General features: G+C 40.3%; 2 protein-coding genes across 2 annotated transcripts; both read left to right on the top strand.

Moving 5' to 3' along the window:
- Positions 1-940: 940 nt before the first annotated feature.
- On the top strand, positions 941-1,882 carry LOC115457067 (olfactory receptor 1019-like). The gene has a single exon (XM_030186491.1). It carries the CDS (start codon positions 941-943, stop codon positions 1,880-1,882), a length of 942 nt encoding a protein of 313 aa, XP_030042351.1.
- Positions 1,883-13,492: 11,610 nt separating this feature from the next.
- LOC115457066 (olfactory receptor 1019-like) lies at positions 13,493-14,434 on the top strand. The gene has a single exon (XM_030186490.1). The coding sequence runs from the start codon at positions 13,493-13,495 to the stop codon at positions 14,432-14,434; it is 942 nt and encodes a 313-aa protein (XP_030042350.1).
- Positions 14,435-20,838: the final 6,404 nt, after the last annotated feature.

Raw genomic sequence — 20,838 nt, 5'->3', positions numbered from 1 at the left:
GTTTGGGCATATGTCTAGTTTGCAGTGGGATTTGGCAAATCTTTTAAGTGTTTCAGAGATGAGGTCTTCTGATAGTAGTTCAAATTTGGTTCAAATTCTGTCTGCTGGGTATGTTCCGTCTTCTGGGTCTAGACAATCTAGGAGTGTGGCGTATTCAATTGGGCTGGCGGGTATTTTAAGACGTAGTTGTATAATTTTCTCCTTGAAGTATTTCGCAAGGTTGTCAACATCTGGTGTGTCTTTGCTGTTGTTTGTAACTGGTGTGGTGTCTAACAGTTTGTTCACAAGGTAGAAGAGTTTATGTTTGTAGTTTGGTCCTATTATTGTTTTGTAATGTAGTCTTTTAGTCTGTTTTATGGTATATTTGTATTTCCTCCAGAGTAGTTTCCAGGCATTTAGTGTTTGTTCCAGACGCTTTCTAGTTTCCTGACTTGTGTTTTAAGTTTTTTCACCTCAAATCTCTTGCCAACTATAGTTGATATGGTTAAGAAGAGGTAGAAACACAGGTACAAATTAAATGGATGTTAGAAAGTAGATGATTTTAAACCAATTGCCACTACACCAATAGACTTTGAAGTAAACTAGATGAGTGTTTTCCTTTGTTTAAACCTCTGATAGCTACATGTACCTTATAAGAACATAAGAATAGCCATACTGGTTCGGACCAATGGTCCATCTAGCCCAGTATCCTGCTTCCAACAGTGGTCAATCCAGGTAACAAGAATCTGGCAGAATCCCAAATAGTAGGAACATTCTAACCTCAAAGAGTAACAACATTCCAGAATCCCAAAGAATAGCAAGATTCCATGCAGAATCTCAAAGAGTAGCAAGATTGTACCTGGCAGAAACTCAAAGAATAGCATCATGGGATCCCATGTATATTGCAATATAGGTATTATTCATTCAGCTGCAAATTTTCTCTATTTTTATAAAACAGATCATGAACACGGAAACCAGAAAGGGAGAGAATAAGACATCAGCCACAGGATTCATCATTCTGGGATTCTTTAACCAAACTCAACACCGTGTCTTCATTTACACAATAGTTGTACCAGCCTACGTCATCTCTATGCTGGGAAATATTGGCTTCTTAATATTAATGTTCTCTGACCACCATCTCCACAAACCCATGTACTTCTTCCTCAGCAACTTGTCCTTTCTAGATATTTGGAACACCACAGTCACGGTCTCTACGTTGCTACAAAGCCTTTTAAAAGGGAAGACCTTTATTTCATTTCCTTCATGTATGACACAGCTTTACCTGTTCATAACTGCTTTAAGTACAGAATTCTGGCTTCTCACAGTCATGGCCTATGATCGTTTTGCAGCAATATGTAAACCTCTACATTACCCACTCCTCATGAACAAAAAGAATTGTGTTTTACTTGCAGCTTCTTCCTGGATAATCAGCATTGTTGATACGATTGCTGCAGTAGATGTTATATCCCATTACTCTTTCTGTGGCTCCAATGAGATTAACCATTTTTTCTGTGACCCTAATGCACTGCTAAAACTCTCCTGCAGTGATACTCAGAACTTTGAAATACTAGCACTTTCTGAAGGGGTTTTTTTGGCCATTGCCCCGTTTCTATTAACCCTGTTATCCTACGTATTTATCATTGTAGCCATCCTGAACATCTGTTCTTCTGAAGGGAAAAACAAAGCCTTCTCTACCTGCTCCTCCCACTTAACCATTGTTCTTATTTTCTATGGCACTGTAACAGTCGTCTACATGAGCCCAAGCTCAATGTTTTCACCTGAAGAAGAAAAAATGTTTGCCCTTCTGTACACGGTGTTCATTCCCATGCTAAACCCCTTAATTTATAGCATGAGAAATAAAGAAGTAAAAAATGCCCTGAGAAATCTCATCTTTAGAAAATAACATTAAAGGAAAGAAGATATTATCACTGTCGTCTGAAAATTCAACAGCAATTAAGTATTTTTTCTTTTCATGGCTATTCCTGTTACTCAGTAAAAACAGTTACAAAGTTTATAAAATTCTAGGTTTTCTTTGTATCATTTCTTGTTTCTCTGTCTGTTAGTTTGTTTGGTGGTTGTTTTTGTTATTTTAATCATTGAGCAAGATGAGGGCAGATCAATACTAGGGATGGACAGCCAGAACATTTTCAGGTCATTCATTTGTTTTTAGGTCCAGAATGTGAGTGTGAAGTCTTCTTAAAGAGTGCATACTATGTACGAGTATACACTCATTCCTGGTAGCACGTGCATGAGTGAATCATCATGTCAGTGCAAATCATCTTGCAGGTGTGCGCCATTGGGAAAGAGCTTACATGCTTTGGAGGGAATTCAATAAACGGTTCTGAAAATTGGCGCCAAAAAGTTCAGCGTTAAGTGCTATAGTGTAATAGACACACACTTTATATAGAATAGTGTTTAACATGGATCCTGCTCCAAGATCTGGGTGTCAGACTTACACCTGCTGAAATCTGGTGTAACTATCAGCGCCAATGTTAGGCATAGTTAGGCAGTATTCTGTAATTCCGCATGCAACTTTTCAGAATGTCCCCAACATACCCATGGTCATGCCCCCTTTTGAGATACGTACCATGGGAGTTAGACAACATACCTTATAGAATAGTGTACTTCCAGATGTGCATGCAAATTTTATTGTGTGCCAAGGTATATCAAATCAGTCACCTTACTTTCAAATTCTTCCTACTTTCTTACTCATCTATGTTACAACTTTGCCTTACCCTTCACTACCAATTATAATGTTCTATTACGTATTGTGTTGTCATTGCAAGTAGTATACCATATTCTATAACAACCTATTCCCAAGGACTATCGTATCTGGTGAATCAGACCTCCAATGCTGAAGTGTATTTATATATCAAAATGACCTCAATACCTCCACCCCTGGTCTAACACCAATTGGTGAAACAGAACCTTTATGTAAAGGATACCAGGGATTCTGTGGGGTTATTTCTTATCATAGGTCATAATTTTAATTAAAGTTAAAATACTTAATTTATTACTTAATCAAAAAACTTGTTTGTTTGCATTGGCTGACCTGAATCAGCACATACTCTTACATCTTACATAAAAGTATCTTAATCACAATGTTTACACGGAGTCTCATTATCTCTATACCTTCAATTTTTGTTATTCCTATCTATCCACCTTTTCCTTCTGTCTCATGAAAGGTTACACTTAACTGAATTGTGTTTAATCTTCTCCAGCCGGCTGGTGCCTATTCATGAGTCCTTGAAGTTTGTGGTAGTGCTTTCTCCGGTATGCAGATCCTTCGTCGCTCCGTTCTTATTTATCTTTCATTGTGTCTTTCATCTTAATTTTCCAACTCTGTTGACAAGAACGTCTTGTTTCGCGATAATAATCGCTGCTTCAGGAACTTCTTTACTTGTATTTTTTACTTTCAATTCTGATGTTACCGTGCACAAAATGGCCGCGGTTTTTTATATGACGCCCATTGAGTCCTCCTCCAATCCCTTTGTTTCATTCATTTAAAGGGGCCGCTAGTAGAATTCCTTCCATTCTACATTCTTATTTAGTCCTCTGGGCATATGACAGTATGCATCCTAAACATCTGATAGGGAGTTTACCTTTTTCGCAATTCATACGATATAGAAGAATATGTGATTCCACTCAGAAATATGTGGAAAAATCAGAGATTTTGAAGAGTAAATTTCAAGAAAGAGGTTACCCCAACAAAGAAATAAAACGGGCTCAAAAAAGAGCAAGGTTTAATGACAGAGAATGGTTATTACAACCTAGAGAAAAGACAGAGGAGCCACAAATTAATTGTATATTTCAATATACAAAGAATCAGATAAGATAACAAAAATATTAAAAAAACATTGGGGCATACTGCAAACACAGAATGAATTTAAAGACAAAAGATTGATGGTTTCATACAAGAGGAACACGAATCTGCAAGACACTCTTTGTAGATCAGACGTATGGACAAAAGGACAGACAATTACAGGCATCCAAAAGAAATGTGATAGATGTAGTATTTGTCCAAATATTTTAGAAGGATCCATTCTAGAATGGGAACATGGACAACAAATGATCACAGTGAGAGGCCAAGCGACTTGTGAGACAGAGAATGTAGTATACGCAAGTAGATGTCCATGCAGTAAGATCTATATAGGACATACTTCAAGAAAATTCAAAACACGCATAATAGAACATAAACATGGAATAGTGCATAAGAAATTAGAAGCACCTATGGCACAGCACTGTGCAGAGAAGGGTCATTCTTTTGAGCAAATGCAATTTATTGTGTTGGAAGTGATCAGTAAGGGTAAGAGAGGGGGGGATATTAAACAACAACTTTGGCAGCGGGAACAACGGCTGATTTATCAGTTTAAAACAACTATGCCCAGAGGACTAAATAAGAATGTAGAATGGAAGGCATTCTACTAGCGGCCCCTTTAAATGAATGAAACAAAGGGATTGGAGAAGGACTCAATGGGCGTCATATAAAAAACCGCGGCCATTTTGTGCACGGTAACATCAGAATTGAAAGTAAAAAATACAAGTAAAGAAGTTCCTGAAGCAGCGATTATTATCGCGAAACAAGACGTTCTTGTCAACAGAGTTGGAAAATTAAGATGAAAGACACAATGAAAGATAAATAAGAACGGAGCGACGAAGGATCTGCATACCGGAGAAAGCACTACCACAAACTTCAAGGACTCATGAATAGGCACCAGCCGGCTGGAGAAGATTAAACACAATTCAGTTAAGTGTAACCTTTCATGAGACAGAAGGAAAAGGTGGATAGATAGGAATAACAAAAATTGAAGGTATAGAGATAATGAGACTCCGTGTAAACATTGTGATTAAGATACTTTTATGTAAGATGTAAGAGTATGTGCTGATTCAGGTCAGCCAATGCAAACAAACAAGTTTTTTGATTAAGTAATAAATTAAGTATTTTAACTTTAATTAAAATTATGACCTATGATAAGAAATAACCCCACAGAATCCCTGGTATCCTTTACATAAAGGTTCTGTTTCACCAATTGGTGTTAGACCAGGGGTGGAGGTATTGAGGTCATTTTGATATATAAATACACTTCAGCATTGGAGGTCTGATTCACCAGATACGATAGTCCTTGGGAATAGGTTGTTATAGAATATAGTAAACCAAGGTACCCAATTATAGGAAAAATAGAGAAGTAGTATACCATGCCATACTTTGTATTGTTACTTGAATATTTTTACTGCTGTAATTGCCTATTGCTCATGTTTTATCTATTCTTACTGTACACCGCCTTGAGTGAATTCCTTCAAAAAGGCGGTAAATAAATCCTAATAAATAAATAAATTGGTTGCTAGCACTCAGTTATTGAAGGTTCAGCGTTCATTATCCAATTTAGTTCTATGTGCATCTTGGAATCGCACCCAAACTATGGTGTACTAAGTTGGGCACCATATGTAGAATCCAGGAATTTGCACATTGTTTACACTTCTTAATAAAAATGTGCCCTCATTACATGCCATGCCCTATTATTAGGAAACAACATTTCATCGCAAATGATAGCCATCCCTACCATTTGATTTATTTATTTTGATATTTATACCCCACATTATCCTAAACATACTTGAGTTCAATATGGCTTACCATATGACCAATTCTGTCCCCGCCCGGGATTTTCTTTTTTCGGGCGGTGGTAAAAGAAGGGCCTCGGTCCACAGCAAACCCATGTGTTGATACTACCACAGGGCTCCTTCTACCCCTACTTGGTAAAATGGTGCTTTATATGCTAAAATTAACCAGGCAGCAGTGTGAATATCGTTCAGTGTCCGGTTAGCCTCCAGGTGATTGCTGATACTTACTCAATGCGGGGATCTGCCAAGCTCCAGAACTGAATTTCCAGGGACATTTCAGCCCGTGGCTGTGAGAAGCTCAGAAGCCACTTACCACTTTGAGCCGAATATTGGGCGGACCATGTATTACCCATGGAAATGCTTTTAAAATGTTCTCTCCATCTATAAAAATGCTCTCTTCATAAAGCCTGATCTAAATGAAGAAATGAGCTTTTATAAAAGTATCCCCGGGATTCTATATATGGTACATTGAGGCACATGTATGGATTTGTGTGTGCTTCTAATCTACACATACCCTTCAATTGTTTAACGTACCAGTTAATCATGATAATTGGCCAGTAATGACAAATTATCAAAACTAATTGGCCATAATTGTCATTTACGCGTGTGCTTTACTAAGCGTATTCTGTAAAGCGGCACATGCAAATTCTAATATGTGCAGCCAAATAGGGAGCATAGTCATGGGAGGACTGTGGTTGTGCTGGGCCTATCAATCACATCTACGTGTGCGGTGACAGAATTTGGGCCAGTGTGCATAGATTAAAAAGCACGTATTTACACCAGCTTTTCACTTGCATAAATGGATGCACCTAAATTTAAGTGTGTCCACTCGGCTCTAGCGTATTCTATATACCTCATCTGAATTTAGGCACGTGTTAGAGAATACTCCTTGGCGTCTCTATCAGGCACGCCTTGATTCTAGGCACCATAGGCGGTCGGTAGTCCAACTGTTTGGGGAGGCTAAATGGGGTGGGGCCAGGGGCGGAGCTTACATTGTCTGACAACACACAGAAAAAAAAGTAAAAATAAAATAGTCACAATTAATACCTTTTATTAAATTTAGATATTAGATATGTATCATATTTCAAAGAATAAAGTGGTTGCTCAAAGCATATACTAACCACAATCATTCAACTGCAAAACATCAAGATCAGGTATACATATAAAGTAGCACACATGAGTTTATCTTGTTGGGCAGACTGGATGAATCGTACAAAGTGTATAAAACTAACGTTCTGATTTTGCAGTGGTCATATTAATCCAGAAACAAGCTGTATTTAGAACAAAATTAATTTGTATGTCACCCTTAGAACTTTAATTTTAGTGGATCCTGCTGTGAAATTGTAAGATCCAGATGTACTGAGCCCAGTATGGATATGAAATCACTGAAACACAAGACAATACATTCATTATTTGATTATTAATGAATTGTATCACAATTAGTTAATGTTCCCATATCTTTGATAGGTACGAAGTAAAATGATTCCATTGTCTTCCGCCAGGGTCGCTTTACTCATACTACCCCTGTCCTCAAGTCGCTTCACTGGCCCCCTATCTGTTTTCGCATCCTGTTCAAACTTCTTCTACTAACCTATAAATGTACTCACTCTGCTGCTCCCCAGTATCTCTCCAAACTCATCCTTCCCTACACCCCTTCCCGTGCGCTCCGCTCCATGGATAAATCCTTCTTATCTGTTCCCTTCTCCACTACTGCCAACTCTAGACTTCGTGCCTTCTGTCTCGCTGCACCCTATGCCTGGAATAAACTTCCTGAGCCACTACGTCTTGCCCCATCCTTGGCCACCTTTAAATCTAGACTGAAAGCCCACCTCTTTAACATTGCTTTTGACTCGTAACCACTTGTATCCACTCGCCTCCACCTACCCTCCTCTCCTCTTTCTTCTACACATTAATTGATTTGTTTGCTTTATTTTTTGTCTACTAGATTGTAAGCTCTTTGAGCAGGGACTGTCTTTCTTCTATGTTTGTGCAGCGCTGCGTACGCCTTGTAACGCTATAGAAATGCTAAATAGTAGTAGTAGTAGCAAAAATGTATGGGATAAAAATAGGTTTTATAGTATTCAAACCCACTTTACATCTGGTCTCTCGCAGACTCAAAATTCTTTTTCTGTGCCAGTTTTATACTGAATTTTATGCACATCTACCTTTTTTCTGTTGATGAATGATGCTCTGTTATGGACATTTCATTCCACTGACAGCCCTCCTCTCTCCGTTCCCGTGCCCCTGCCCCCCCCTCCCCCGGCGCGTGTTTAACTGTTTTACTTACTGGCAGCAAGTGGTGATGGCAGTGATGAAGAAGAAAGCACTGCGGGCTCCTCCAGCTTCTCCCTTCTCTTCCCTCACACAGTGTCCCGCCCTCGCGGAAACGGGAAATACGTCATCGCAGAAGGCGAGGCACGTGTGAGGGAAGGGAGAAGCTGGAGGAGCCCGCAGTGTTTTCTTCTTCATCACTGCCGTCGCCACTCGCTGCCAGTAAGTAAAGCAGTTAAACACGCGCCGGGGGGGGGGGGGGAATGGAGAGAGGAGGGCTGTCATCAGGAACCTCAGCTGAGGGTGGGAAGGATCGGAGGAGACTTCCGAGAGCTGCTTGGCTGCAGTGCCAGGCAGCCCAGCGTTTGGGGGGCAGGCGGGGTAGCAGCAAGGGGAAGGTTGGGCTAGGGAGGCTTAGCCTGCCCAAGTCTCTTATACAGGGCGCCTATGCTAGGCACCATGTAAAAAATCTAGCCCTATGTACCCAGGCCTTCTCCCTCCCTTTCTGCTCTGTTCTTCTGCTTTCAATTCTGTCTGCTATGTTTTTAGGCCTGTTTGGTTTCTAAGGGTAGGATTCCTCTTTCCTGTCATATGATTTATTTATTGCATTTGTATCCCATATTTTCCCACCTATTTGCAGGCTCAATGTGGCTTACAATGTTCCGTCATGGTATTCGCCATTCCAGATTAAAAGATACAATTGGTATTACATAAAGAACATGGATAACATAATAGAATTAAGCAATCAGGTTTATAAAGAAAACATTCAGAATATCAGGTAAGTATTATCTAGCTCCTTTCCCCTCTTTGCCGATTTTAGATTGCAAACTGCTTTGATCTGCAAGCTAGCAAAAGTGGTATAGAAAATGTAAATAAATAAATAAATAAACATACCCGATCTACATGGAGGAGGTCTAGACATATATTTTATAAATTTTTCGGTACACACCCATTTACACCTTTTTTTCCCCGACCAGGCATAAATTTATGCTACAACATTTTGTGCCGTGGGCAATGATTCTAGGCTACCATTATCTAAAAGACCACAGGCACTTCTGTTGACTTTATAAACTAGACTTAAACAGTTCTCTTTTGTTATTTCTTCTTATAAAATCAAGCTCATACCATCTTCAACTTTTTTTTTACCTGATCAAATGCAAAGGGTCATCAAAACCTCATTAGCAAGAAAAACAAATTAGACAAACTTTTAAGCAAACAATGAAAATATTCATTGAATTCTTCATTCCCAAACCATCATGTCCCAGAAGCTTTGACTATATTTATAATCTAGTTTATTCCAAATCCAGACATTATTAATGAAGAAGCAACTGTGTGCCATAACTGAACATCGCAAGTCAGTTCACACTTTTTCTTTGCTTATTTTCTGTTCTTAAAGCCATGCACTTGGATTTTATTTAGTTCCACAGCTCAAGCTAAGATGAAATTCACTACCGTGCTTGTCTCATTGATGATGAATGGAACATGCAGTAGATGGACAACGGAGGAGTAGCCTAATGGTTAGTACAATAGGCTTTGAGTCTAACAACCTGGATTCAATTCCCCCTGTAGCTCCTTGTAATCTTGGACAATTTCCTTAACCCTCCATTACCCTGGTTACAAAAGCTCAGATTTTAAGCTCTCTGGGGGCAGAGAAAGTACCTGTATAGAACTCGTACAACACTGTGTAAATCTAGTAGCACTATAGAAATGGTTATTAGTAGTAGTAGTTTTTCACCCAATCTGTTCCTACTCAGCTTCAATATACTTTGATTTTTTCTTTTTTTATCAAAGACCTCAGCATGGGCAGAAGCGACCTGTTTGTTTTCAGTGTCACTTAAACATGCGCCATATCGTCACCGGTCTTTCTATTTATTTATTTTTTCTTTTTTTTTTATTTGCGTAAGTTTCATACGCTTTTTTCTTTTCTTCTATCTTATACTTTAAATTGCAACCTTCAAGTTAATATTTTACAGAGATGTATTAACTTGTCCATGATGTTTTTGGCTATAGGAGGGTTTTTTCATCTGACATAGCACATGTTTCGCCGTCGTGCAGCTTTCTCATGGATAACCCCCTCTTAGATTGCTCTTACTGACTCGCCGACTGTTCTAACTTTACTCCGATCCAAAATAAGAACAGTCGGCAAGTCACAAAGATCTGAAATTATAAACATGCTTTATCTCAGACCAGTATTGGGTGGATTATAATCATTACAGGATTGTGCTCAGTATGAAATGCAACGGTTTATATTTCTTGACCAAATCCATGATTCTGATTTCAAAATTATTCTTTAACCATAACATAAAATACATTTCCCCTATCTAAGAGTACTTTGTTCTTTGTCAGAAAGCAAAATGAAGATCGAAATAAGCGATTGAAATTCTGGAACCGTTTGGTAAAGCAGATTTAAAATGTAGTCATCTAGAACATGGTTTTTCAAATGTGATTCTCTCTGCCCATCTTCATGTCAGAAGAATCATCCCTTCAAGCTATTGTCTACTTAACTGAGTCATTTCAACATGTGTTAAGTTAACATCAAAATCTGACATGTTGAATATTTGACAAGATCTATCTCAGGTTTTTCTAACTCTGCAGGCATTAAAATCTAGAAATTTTCTTTTTATTTCAGAAATAAGACCACCTGATCATAACTTTCTACAGCAACGATACAGGAATCAGTCTAAAGAGAACTTCCAGCTCATGAGTAAGTACTGTTAATGTTGTGAAATGAACTGAAAATAGGAATTTCAGCTGATGATTTTGAGTGAGATTTCCTGTGCAAAGTTTCTTATTTTTTTATTTATGCAATTAAAAGTAATAAATCAAGCAATTGTACTTATATATAAAATAGAAGTCCAGATATTTACACATATACCTAAAAAGAAAATAGAAGAGCTGAATTATTATCTAGTCCACAATATAGGGTTAATTTTTCTTGACTGATTTACAGACCATTTGAGTTAGCATGTAGGCATAGAACTGGAAGTTGAGAACCAAGGAACCCCGAATTTAAATCCTACTATGCTCCTTGTGATCTGGGGCAAGTCACTTAGGAGGGAAGTTATCAACATGGGCTACAGTTATGATGTGTAATGTTACTCTTAAGTAGGAATCATTGCCCATGTTGATAACTTCAACATTTTGGGTTTTTTTGCCTTGGGTTTCATCTTAGATGGCAAGCCTGCTTATTTTCAAAGGAGATGGCCGGCCTTCTCTTAAACCCAGTCACATCAGTATAATCGAAATCCAATTTTGGCCTGCTTCAACTGCTTTCCATTGCAGGGCCGGCCAAAGTTAAAGGGGGTATGTCGGCAGGGTACAGAAGGCGGTGTGGGGACGTGGTTAAGAGATGGCCGGCTTCGGCCGATAATGGAAAAAAGAAGGCTGGCTCTGATGAGCACTTGGCCGGCTTTACTTGGTCCGTTTATTTTTAGGACCAAGCCTGAAAAAAGTGCCCCAACTGACCAGATGACCACCGGAGGGAATCGTGGATCACCTCCCCTTACTCCCCCAGTGGTCAACAAAGCCCTTACCCCAAAAAATATTTTAAACATTTTTGTGCCAGCCTATATGCCAGCCTCAAATGTCATACCCAGCTCCCTGACAGCACTATGTAGGTCCCTGGAGCTGTTTTTAGTGGGTGCAGTGTACTTCAGGCAGGCAGACCCATGCCCATCCCCCCTACCTTTTCCACCTGTGGTGGTAAATGGGAGCCCTCCAAAACCCACCACAAACTCACTGTACCAACAACTAGGCGCCCCCTTTCGCCCATAAGGGCTATGGTAGTGGTGCACAATTGTGGGGAGTGGGTTTGGGGAGGGGGTTGAGGGGTTCAGCACACAAGGTAAAGGAGCTATGCACCTGAGACTTTTTTATGAAGTCCAGTGCAGTGCCTCTTAGGGTGCCCGGTTGGTGTCCTGACATGTCAGGGGGACCAGTGCACTACGAATGCTGGTTCCTCCCATGACCAAAGGGCTTGGATATGGTCGTTTTTGAGATGGCCATCCTCGGTTTCTATTATCGGCGAAAACCGAGGCCAGCCATCTCTAAGGTCGGCGATCTCAACATTTAGGTTGACCTAAATGTTGAGATTTGGGCGGCCCCGACCATATTATCTAAACGAAAGATGGATGCCCATCTTGTTTCGATAATATGGGATGCCCCGCCCCTTCGCCGAGACGTCCTTAGAGATGGGCGCCCAGTTCGATTATGCCCTCTATATGATTTATTTAAAAATTTTTCCTACATAAATGGTGCTTTATTCCGCTTTTTAAACTTTTTTTTCTTTCAAAAAGAGGGTACCATTGCCTGCCACACTTAGGTGCGTCCACTCTCATCTGTCACTGACATAAGCGGGCATGCATAAATTTAGGCATACCAATGCTGACTTCTGCTATCATTCCATAACAGACTCTTGATGCCAAGGTTTCATTATAGAATTGGCAATGAGCATGCGGCGTTAACCTGCTCACATTTTGGTGCCCAGTTACACAACTGCCCTCAGTGTCGTTTTTGCCTAAAATGACAGGAAAGAAATCAAAATAATGCAGAATCTTTCCCTATAGGGTACACACGTGTGCTCTGTATACATATGTAAATAATGCATGCATGTGCACACTTTTGGAATACCTTCCAAAATAGCACACACTCTTTCCAAGCAGTATGCACGCTTCAGGAATACCATCCACACTCTTTCAGAGGAGTTTGCAGTCTTTCTAAAAGAGAGGGTACTGTTAGCAGTATTGTTACCAAAACAAATTTTAACAAAATCAATCTAAAAAGTCCAGTTATTTGTATGGAAACTGAACAAAATGAACATTTTTGGGTTGCACACCTCCACCATTCAGAAGACCAGAGTTCTCCTTTCCTTTCCCTGTTTCACATTTCCATGCCACATTAACTAAACAAGCACAGTTTTAAATCTTAGAAACTAAGGGCTCTGTTTATTAAGGTGTGCTAATATTTTTAGCATGCACTAACATTAGAGACACCCATATATTCCTATGGGTGTCTCTAGCACTGGCACATGCTAATTTTTAGCGTAACACCTTGGCTTGGTAAACAGGGCCCTCGGTTCAAAACTGTGTGTCTTCATTTTCTCCACACTTTCACCTCAAATCTCTTGCCTACTATAGTTGATATGGGTAAGAAGAGGTAGAAACACATGTGAAAATTAAATGGATGTTAGAAAGTAGATGATTTTAAACCAATTGCACTGCACCAATAGACTTTGAAGTAAACTAGATGAGTGTTTTCCTTTGTTTAAACCTCTGATAGCTACATGTACCTTATAAGAACATAAGAATAGCCATACTGGTTCAGACCAATGGTCCATCTAGCCCAGTATCCTGCTTCCAACAGTGGTCCATTCAGGTAACAAGAATCTGGCAGAATTCCAAATAGTAGGAAGATTCCATAACCTCAAAGAGTAACAAGATTCCAGAATCCCAAAGAATAGCAAGATTCCATGCAGAATCTCAAAGAGTAGCAAGATTGTACCTGGCAGAAACTCAAAGAATAGCATCATGGGATCCCATGTATATCCCATGTGTATTGCATGTATATTGCAATATAGGTATTTTTCATTCAGCTGCAAATTTTCTCTTTTTTTTTAAAACAGATCATGAACACGGAAACCAGAAAGGGAGACAATAAGACATCAGCCACAGGATTCATCATTCTGGGATTCTTTAACCAAACTCAACACCGTGTCTTCATTTACACAATAGTTGTACCAGCCTATGTCATCTCTATGCTGGGAAATATTGGCTTCTTAATATTAATGGTCTCTGATTATCATCTCCACAAACCCATGTACTTCTTCCTCAGCAACTTGTCCTTTCTAGATATTTGGAACACCACAGTCACGGTCTCTACGTTGCTACAAAGCCTTTTAAAGGGGAAGATCTTTATTTCATTTCCTTCATGTATGACACAGCTTTACCTATTCATAATTGCTTTAAGTACAGAATTCTGGCTTCTCACAGTCATGGCCTATGATCGTTTTGCAGCAATATGTAAACCTCTACATTACCCTCTCCTCATGAACAAAAAGAGTTGTGTTTTACTTGCAGCTTCTTCCTGGATAACCAGCATTGTTGGTACGATTGCTTTAATAGATGTTATATCCCATTACTCTTTCTGTGGCTCCAATGAGATTAACCATTTCTTCTGTGACCCCAATGCACTGCTAAAACTCTCCTGCAGTGATACTCAGAACTTTGAAATACTAGTACTTTCTGAAGGGGTTTTTATGGCCATTGCCCCGTTTCTATTAACCCTGTTATCCTACGTATTTATCATTGTAGCCATCCTGAACATCTGTTCTTCTGAAGGGAAAAACAAAGCCTTCTCTACCTGCTCCTCCCACTTAACCATTGTTTTTATTTTCTATGGCACTGTAACAGTCGTCTACATGAGCCCAAGCTCAATGTTTTCACCTGAAGAAGAAAAAATGTTTGCCCTTCTGTACACGGTGTTCATTCCCATGCTAAACCCCTTAATTTATAGCATGAGAAATAAAGAAGTAAAAAATGCCCTGAGAAATCTCATCTTTAGAAAATAACATTAAAGGAAAGAAGATATCACTGCCATCTGAAAATTCAACAGTAATTAAGTATTTTTCTTTTCTTGGTTATTCCTGTTACTCAGTAAAAACAGTTATAAAGTTCATAAAATTCTAGGTTTTCTTTGTATCATTTCCTGTTTTTCTTTTAATCATTGAGCAAGAAGGGGGCAGATAGATAGTAGGGATGGACAGCCAGAACATTTTCAGGTCATTCTTTTGTTTTTAGGTCCAGAATGTGAGTGTGAAGTCTTCTTAAAGAGTGCATACTATGTACGAGTGTGCACTCATTCCTGGTAGCACGTGCATGAGTTAATCATCATGTCAGTGCAAATCATCTTGCAGGTGTGCACCATTGGGAAAGAGCTTACACGCTTTGAAGGGAATTCAATAAACGGTTCTGAAAATTGGTGCCAAAAAGTTCAGCGCTAAGCGCTATAGTATAATAGACATACACTATATATAGATTAGCGTTTAATATGGATCCTGCTCCACGTTTTGGGTGTCAGACTTACGCCTGCTGAAATCTGTTGTAACTATCAGTGCCAATGCTAGGCATGGTTAGGCAATATTCTGTAATTCTGCATGCAACGTTTCAGAATGTCCCCAACATACCCATGGTCATGCCCCCTTTTGAGATACGCACCATGGGAGTTAGACACCATACCTTATAGAACAGTGTACTTCCAGATGTCCATGGAAATCTTATTCTGTGCCAAGGAATATCAAATCAGTCACCTTACTTTCAAATTCTTCCTACTTTCTTACTCATCTATATGTTACAACGTTGCCTTACCCTTCACTACCAATTATAATTTTCTATTACATATTGAGGGGCATTTTTGATCGGGGACACCCATCTCTAAGGGCGCCCATCTCTGAGAACGGTGCCGTGAAGGGGCGGGGCCAACCGTATTATCGAACGAGATAGGCATCCATCTTTTGTTTTGAAAATACGGTTGGGGGCGCTCAAATCTCGACCTAAGTGCTGAGATCTCCGGATTTAGAGATGAGCAACCTCGGTTTTCCCCCATAATAGAAACCGATGGCTCCCATCTGAAAAATGAATAAATCCAAGGCATTTGGACATGGGAGGAACCAGGATTCGTACTGCACTGGTCCCCTCACATGCCAGGGCACCCTAGGGGGCACTACAGTGGACTTTGCAAATTGATCCCAGGTGCATAGCTCCCTTACCTTGGGTGCTGAGCCCCCCAAACCCCACTCCCCACAACTATACACCACTACCATAGCGCTAAGGGGTGAAAGGGGACACCTACATGTGGGTACAGTGGGTTTGTGGTGGGTTTTGAAGGGCTCCCATTTTCTACCACAAGTGTAACAGGTATGGGGGGATGGGCCTGGGTCCGCCTGCCTGAAGTCCACTAAACCCACTAAAACTGCTCCAGGGACCTGTATACTGCTGTCATGGACCTGAGTATGGCATTTGATGCTGGCATAGAGGCTGGCAAAAACAGTTTTGAAAGTTGTTTTTTATTAGGGTGGGAGGGGGTTAGTGACCACTGGGGGAGTCAGGGGAGGTGATCCTCGATTCCCTCCGGTGGTCATCTGGTCAGTTCGGGCACTTTTTTGGGACTTGGACCTGAAAAAAAAGGGACCACATAAAGTGGACGCCCTTCTTTTTTCCATTATTGGGTGAGGGCACCCATAAGTACATAAGTACATAAGTAGTGCCATACTGGGAAAGACCAAAGGTCCATCTAGCCCAGCATCCTGTCACCGACAGTGGCCAATCCAGGTCAAGGGCACCTGGCACGCTCCCCAAACGTAAAAACATTCCAGACAAGTTATACCTAAAAATGCGGAATTTTTCCAAGTCCATTTAATAGCGGTCTATGGACTTGTCCTTTAGGAATCTATCTAACCCCTTTTTAAACTCCGTCAAGCTAACCGCCCGAACCACGTTCTCCGGCAACGAATTCCAGAGTCTAATTACACGTTGGGTGAAGAAAAATTTTCTCCGATTCGTTTTAAATTTACCACACTGTAGCTTCAACTCATGCCCTCTAGTCCTAGTATTTTTGGATAGCGTGAACAGTCGCTTCACATCCACCCGATCCATTCCACTCATTATTTTATACACTTCTATCATATCTCCCCTCAGCCGTCTCTTCTCCAAGCTGAAAAGCCCTAGCCTTCTCAGCCTCTCTTCGTAGGAAAGTCGTCCCATCCCCACTATCATTTTCGTCGCCCTTCGCTGTACCTTTTCCAATTCTACTATATCTTTTTTGAGATACGGAGACCAGTACTGAACACAATACTCCAGGTGCGGTCGTACCATGGAGCGATACAACGGCATTATAACATCCGCACACCTGGACTCCATACCCTTCCTAATAACACCCAACATTCTATTCGCTTTCCTAGCCGCAGCAGCACACTGAGCAGAAGGTTTCAGCGTATCATTGACGACGACACCCAGATCCCTTTCTTGATCCGTAACTCCTAACGCGGAACCTTGTAAGACGTAGCTATAATTCGGGTTCCTCTTACCCACATGCATCACTTTGCACTTGTCAACATTGAACTTCATCTGCCACTTGCACGCCCATTCTCCCAGTCTCGCAAGGTCCTCCTGTAATCGTTCACATTCCTCCTGCGACTTGACGACCCTGAATAATTTTGTGTCATCGGCGAATTTAATTACCTCACTAGTTATTCCCATCTCTAGGTCATTTATAAATACATTAAAAAGCAACGGACCCAGCACAGACCCCTGCGGGACCCCACTAACTACCCTCCTCCACTGAGAATACTGGCCACGCAATCCTACTCTCTGTTTCCTATCTTTCAACCAGTTCTTAATCCATAATAATACCCTACCTCCGATTCCATGACTCTGCAATTTCTTCAGGAGTCTTAACCACGCCCGAGCATGCCTCTGTCCCACCTTCGCTACCCTTCCGACACGCCCCTGGGAACTTTGTCCGTCCTGGTGACGGAAAGCAGTTGGGGATGCTTTGGATTATGCTGATTGGTGTCGAAAGATGGGCGCCTTTCTCTTTCAAAAATGAGCTGGATAGTGTTGTCATTGCAAGTAGTATACCATGCCATACTTTGTATTGTTACTTGAATATTTTTACTGCTCTAATTGCCTCTTGCTCATGTTTGATCTATTCTTACTGTACACCGCCTTGAGTGAATTCCTTCAAAAAGGCGGTAAATAAATAAATTGGTTGCTAGCACTCAGTTATTGAAGGTTCAGAGTTCATTATCCAATTTATTTTTGTGTTCATCTTGGAATCGCACCCAAATTTTGGTGTACAAAGTTGGCCACCATATATAGAATCCAGGAATTGGCACTTTGTTTACACTTCTTAATAAAAATGTGCCCTCATTAAATGTCGTGCCCTATTATTAGGAAACAACATTTCATCGCAAATGATAGCCATCCCTACCATTTTATTTATTTATTTTGATATTTATACCCCACATTATCCTAAACATACTTGAGTTCAATATGGTTTACCATATGACCATTTCTGTCCCCACCCGGGATTTCCTTTTTCCGGGCGGTGGTAAAAGAAGGGCCTTGGTCGCCAGCAAACCCATGTGCCGATACGACCTCAGGGCTCCTTTTACCCCTACTTGGTAAAATGGGCGCTTTATTTGCTAAAATTAACCAGTGTGAATATCGGCCAGTGTCCGGTTAGCCTCTAGGCGATTGCTGATAGTTACTCAATGTGGGGATCTGCCAAGCTCCAGAACTGAATATCCAGGGACATTTCAGCCCATGGCTGTGAGAAGCTCAGAAGCCACTTACCACTTTGAGCTGAATATTGGGCGGACCATGTATTACCATGGAAATGCTTTAAAAAAGTTCATCTATAAAAATGCTCTCTTCATAAAGCCTGATCTACATGAAGAAATGAGCTTTTATAAAAGTATCCCCGGGATTCTATATACGGTACATGAAGGCACATGTATGGATTTATGTGTGCTTCTAATCTACACACACCCTTCAATTGTTTAACATGCCAGTTAATCATGATAATTGGCCAGTCATGACAAATTATCAAAACTAATTGGCCATAATTGTCATTTACGCGTGTGCTTTACTAAGGTGGGCACCTTCGGTTTCCATTATCACTGAAAAACGATACCACCCAGCTCAAATCCGCACAAACCCGATGCATTTCCCCGGCACAAACCGTATTATCGAAAAAAAGATGGGCGCCCATTTTTTTCGAAAATACGGTATGTCCCGTCTCTTCACGTACACATTTTTGGACATAGACGCCCATGGAGATGGGCGTTCACGTTTGATTATGGTCAATCTATTAAACCTTCCGACCAGAAACATGTCAACATCTTCACGATCATACCTTAACCTGCACCTTCCCAATGGCAAAGGACTAAAGTACAAAACCTACCATGCATCTAACTTCCCCTACCTGGGATCCCAACTCTGGAATGCTCTACCCAGATACATTCAGTCAATTAGTGAATATCTTCCCTTTAGGAAACTATTGAAAACCCATCTATTCAAACAGGTTTACCCAAATGACTTGACCTACCGTAAGCAAACATAAGTAACCCATCTATTTACCAATTCAACTAATCAATAATAACTCAAAAATATCTCCAACCAACCTTCTTACCCTCCATGCTCTTCCAACCTCTCCTTTATCGCTCCACCTCCTTGCCTATCCCTATCCTTTCTCTCACACCTCTTCTATCTCATTTACTCCTTGTTCATTTGTCCTATCACACACCTCCTTTGTTGATTCTGATACTACAGATTGTATTCTCTTGTTACTATGTAAGCCGCATTGAGCCTGCGATGAGCGGGAAAGCGCGGGGTACAAATGCAATAAATAAATAATATTCCACTCAATACTTTCATTCCAGCCTTTAGGGCTAATGGTCTGTAGTGTGAAAATCCACCGTTGTTCCCAACGGGTCAAAAATGTGGCCCGATCGGTCACCGTGGGGGATTCTGGAACATGGTCTATGATGAACCACCGTAGATCTGTAAACTTATGTTTAAGTTGTAAACAGTGAGCTACTAGAGGGGCAGTAACAGTTTGCGTTGTAAATCGACTTTTATGTTCTGTTAATCGAATTTTCATTCGTCTAATAGTGCATCCTACATAGTATAAATTACAGGGACACACTATTATATACACCACAAAAGATGACAAACAAGTTGTATTGTATCTTAATTTGTAAGTCTTCTGTGTAAGCACATAGGTCTATTCTTTTAAGGTTATAGTCTGAGCACAGAACTGACATTCTCCACAAGATTGGTGTACTGCTTCTTGTTCAGAAAATTGACTAACATGAGTCACAGTGGTATGTACCAAATTATCCCTCAAGTTGCGTCCACGAGAATATGCAATACAAAGTGGCTGCGTGAAAATTAGATGAAAAGTAAGAACCTGCCACTTGAGGGGCTAAAGTTGAAAATCCCAACACACAGACCAATTTATTCATTTGTTCTTTTGGTTTGTCCAAGAGTAATAATGGTCGTGGGCATGCCATGCTCTCTTATAAGCCTGCCGAATGTAGGGTATGGAATACCCCCCGTTCTTTAAGTTTGGCCGACAGCTGGACAGACTGTTGTTTAAATGCACTGTCTGTAGAGTATATTCTACGTAAATGTAGAAATTGTCCAATGGGTAAGGACCATTTTAATCTGTGAGGATGATGACTTGTAAATAATAACAAGGTATTACGATCTGTCGATTTTTGGTATACAGAGGTGTGTAATTTACCATCTTTCTTCAAACTTCAGGTGTCTAAAAAAGCAATTTGTCTCACATTTTTTATCATTGTAAATTTTAGGCATGAATCCCTGCCGTTTATCCACCTCAAACATTGAGATAAACAATCCTCCGTGGCTATCCAAATGAAAAAAACAAACATCGTCGATGAAACGGTGCCAATGGACGATATCAGTAAACCACCGGGACTTGATGTGTCTCTTCAAAATGACTTGCATAAAAGGTTCGCCACACTGGGAGCAGCCGCTGTGCCCATTGCCACTCCTTTTATTTGGAGGAACAATTGTGAATCAAACATGAAATAATTGCTTTTTAACACTAATTGTGCCAAAGCTAACAAAAAAGCAGATGGTATCCTTTCTTCTGTAGATCTTGTACTTATTGTATGTTCCACAATGGACAGGGCTGATTCCTGGGGAATGTTTGAACATAACAATTCTATATCCAAGGTGACTAACCATGCTTCTGGAGGCACGTGATTAATCTCTGCCAATTGTCTTAAAAATGGGCAGATTGTTATGGTCTTTATGGATTTTAGGCACAGTGTAAAATGCTGGCGTTCTCACTTGCACTGGTTTCAAAAAGCGAGATTCTGCTTTTGTTAAATAGCCAACACTCAATGCTTCATCCACTATAGTCGCAGTAGAAATCTGTAAT

The sequence above is a fragment of the Microcaecilia unicolor genome, chromosome 14, assembly GCF_901765095.1.
Source record: "Microcaecilia unicolor chromosome 14, aMicUni1.1, whole genome shotgun sequence".
Classification (NCBI taxonomy): domain Eukaryota; kingdom Metazoa; phylum Chordata; class Amphibia; order Gymnophiona; family Siphonopidae; genus Microcaecilia; species Microcaecilia unicolor.
Note: the sequence above shows the minus strand (reverse complement) of the source record. Positions and strands in the feature narration are given on the sequence as shown.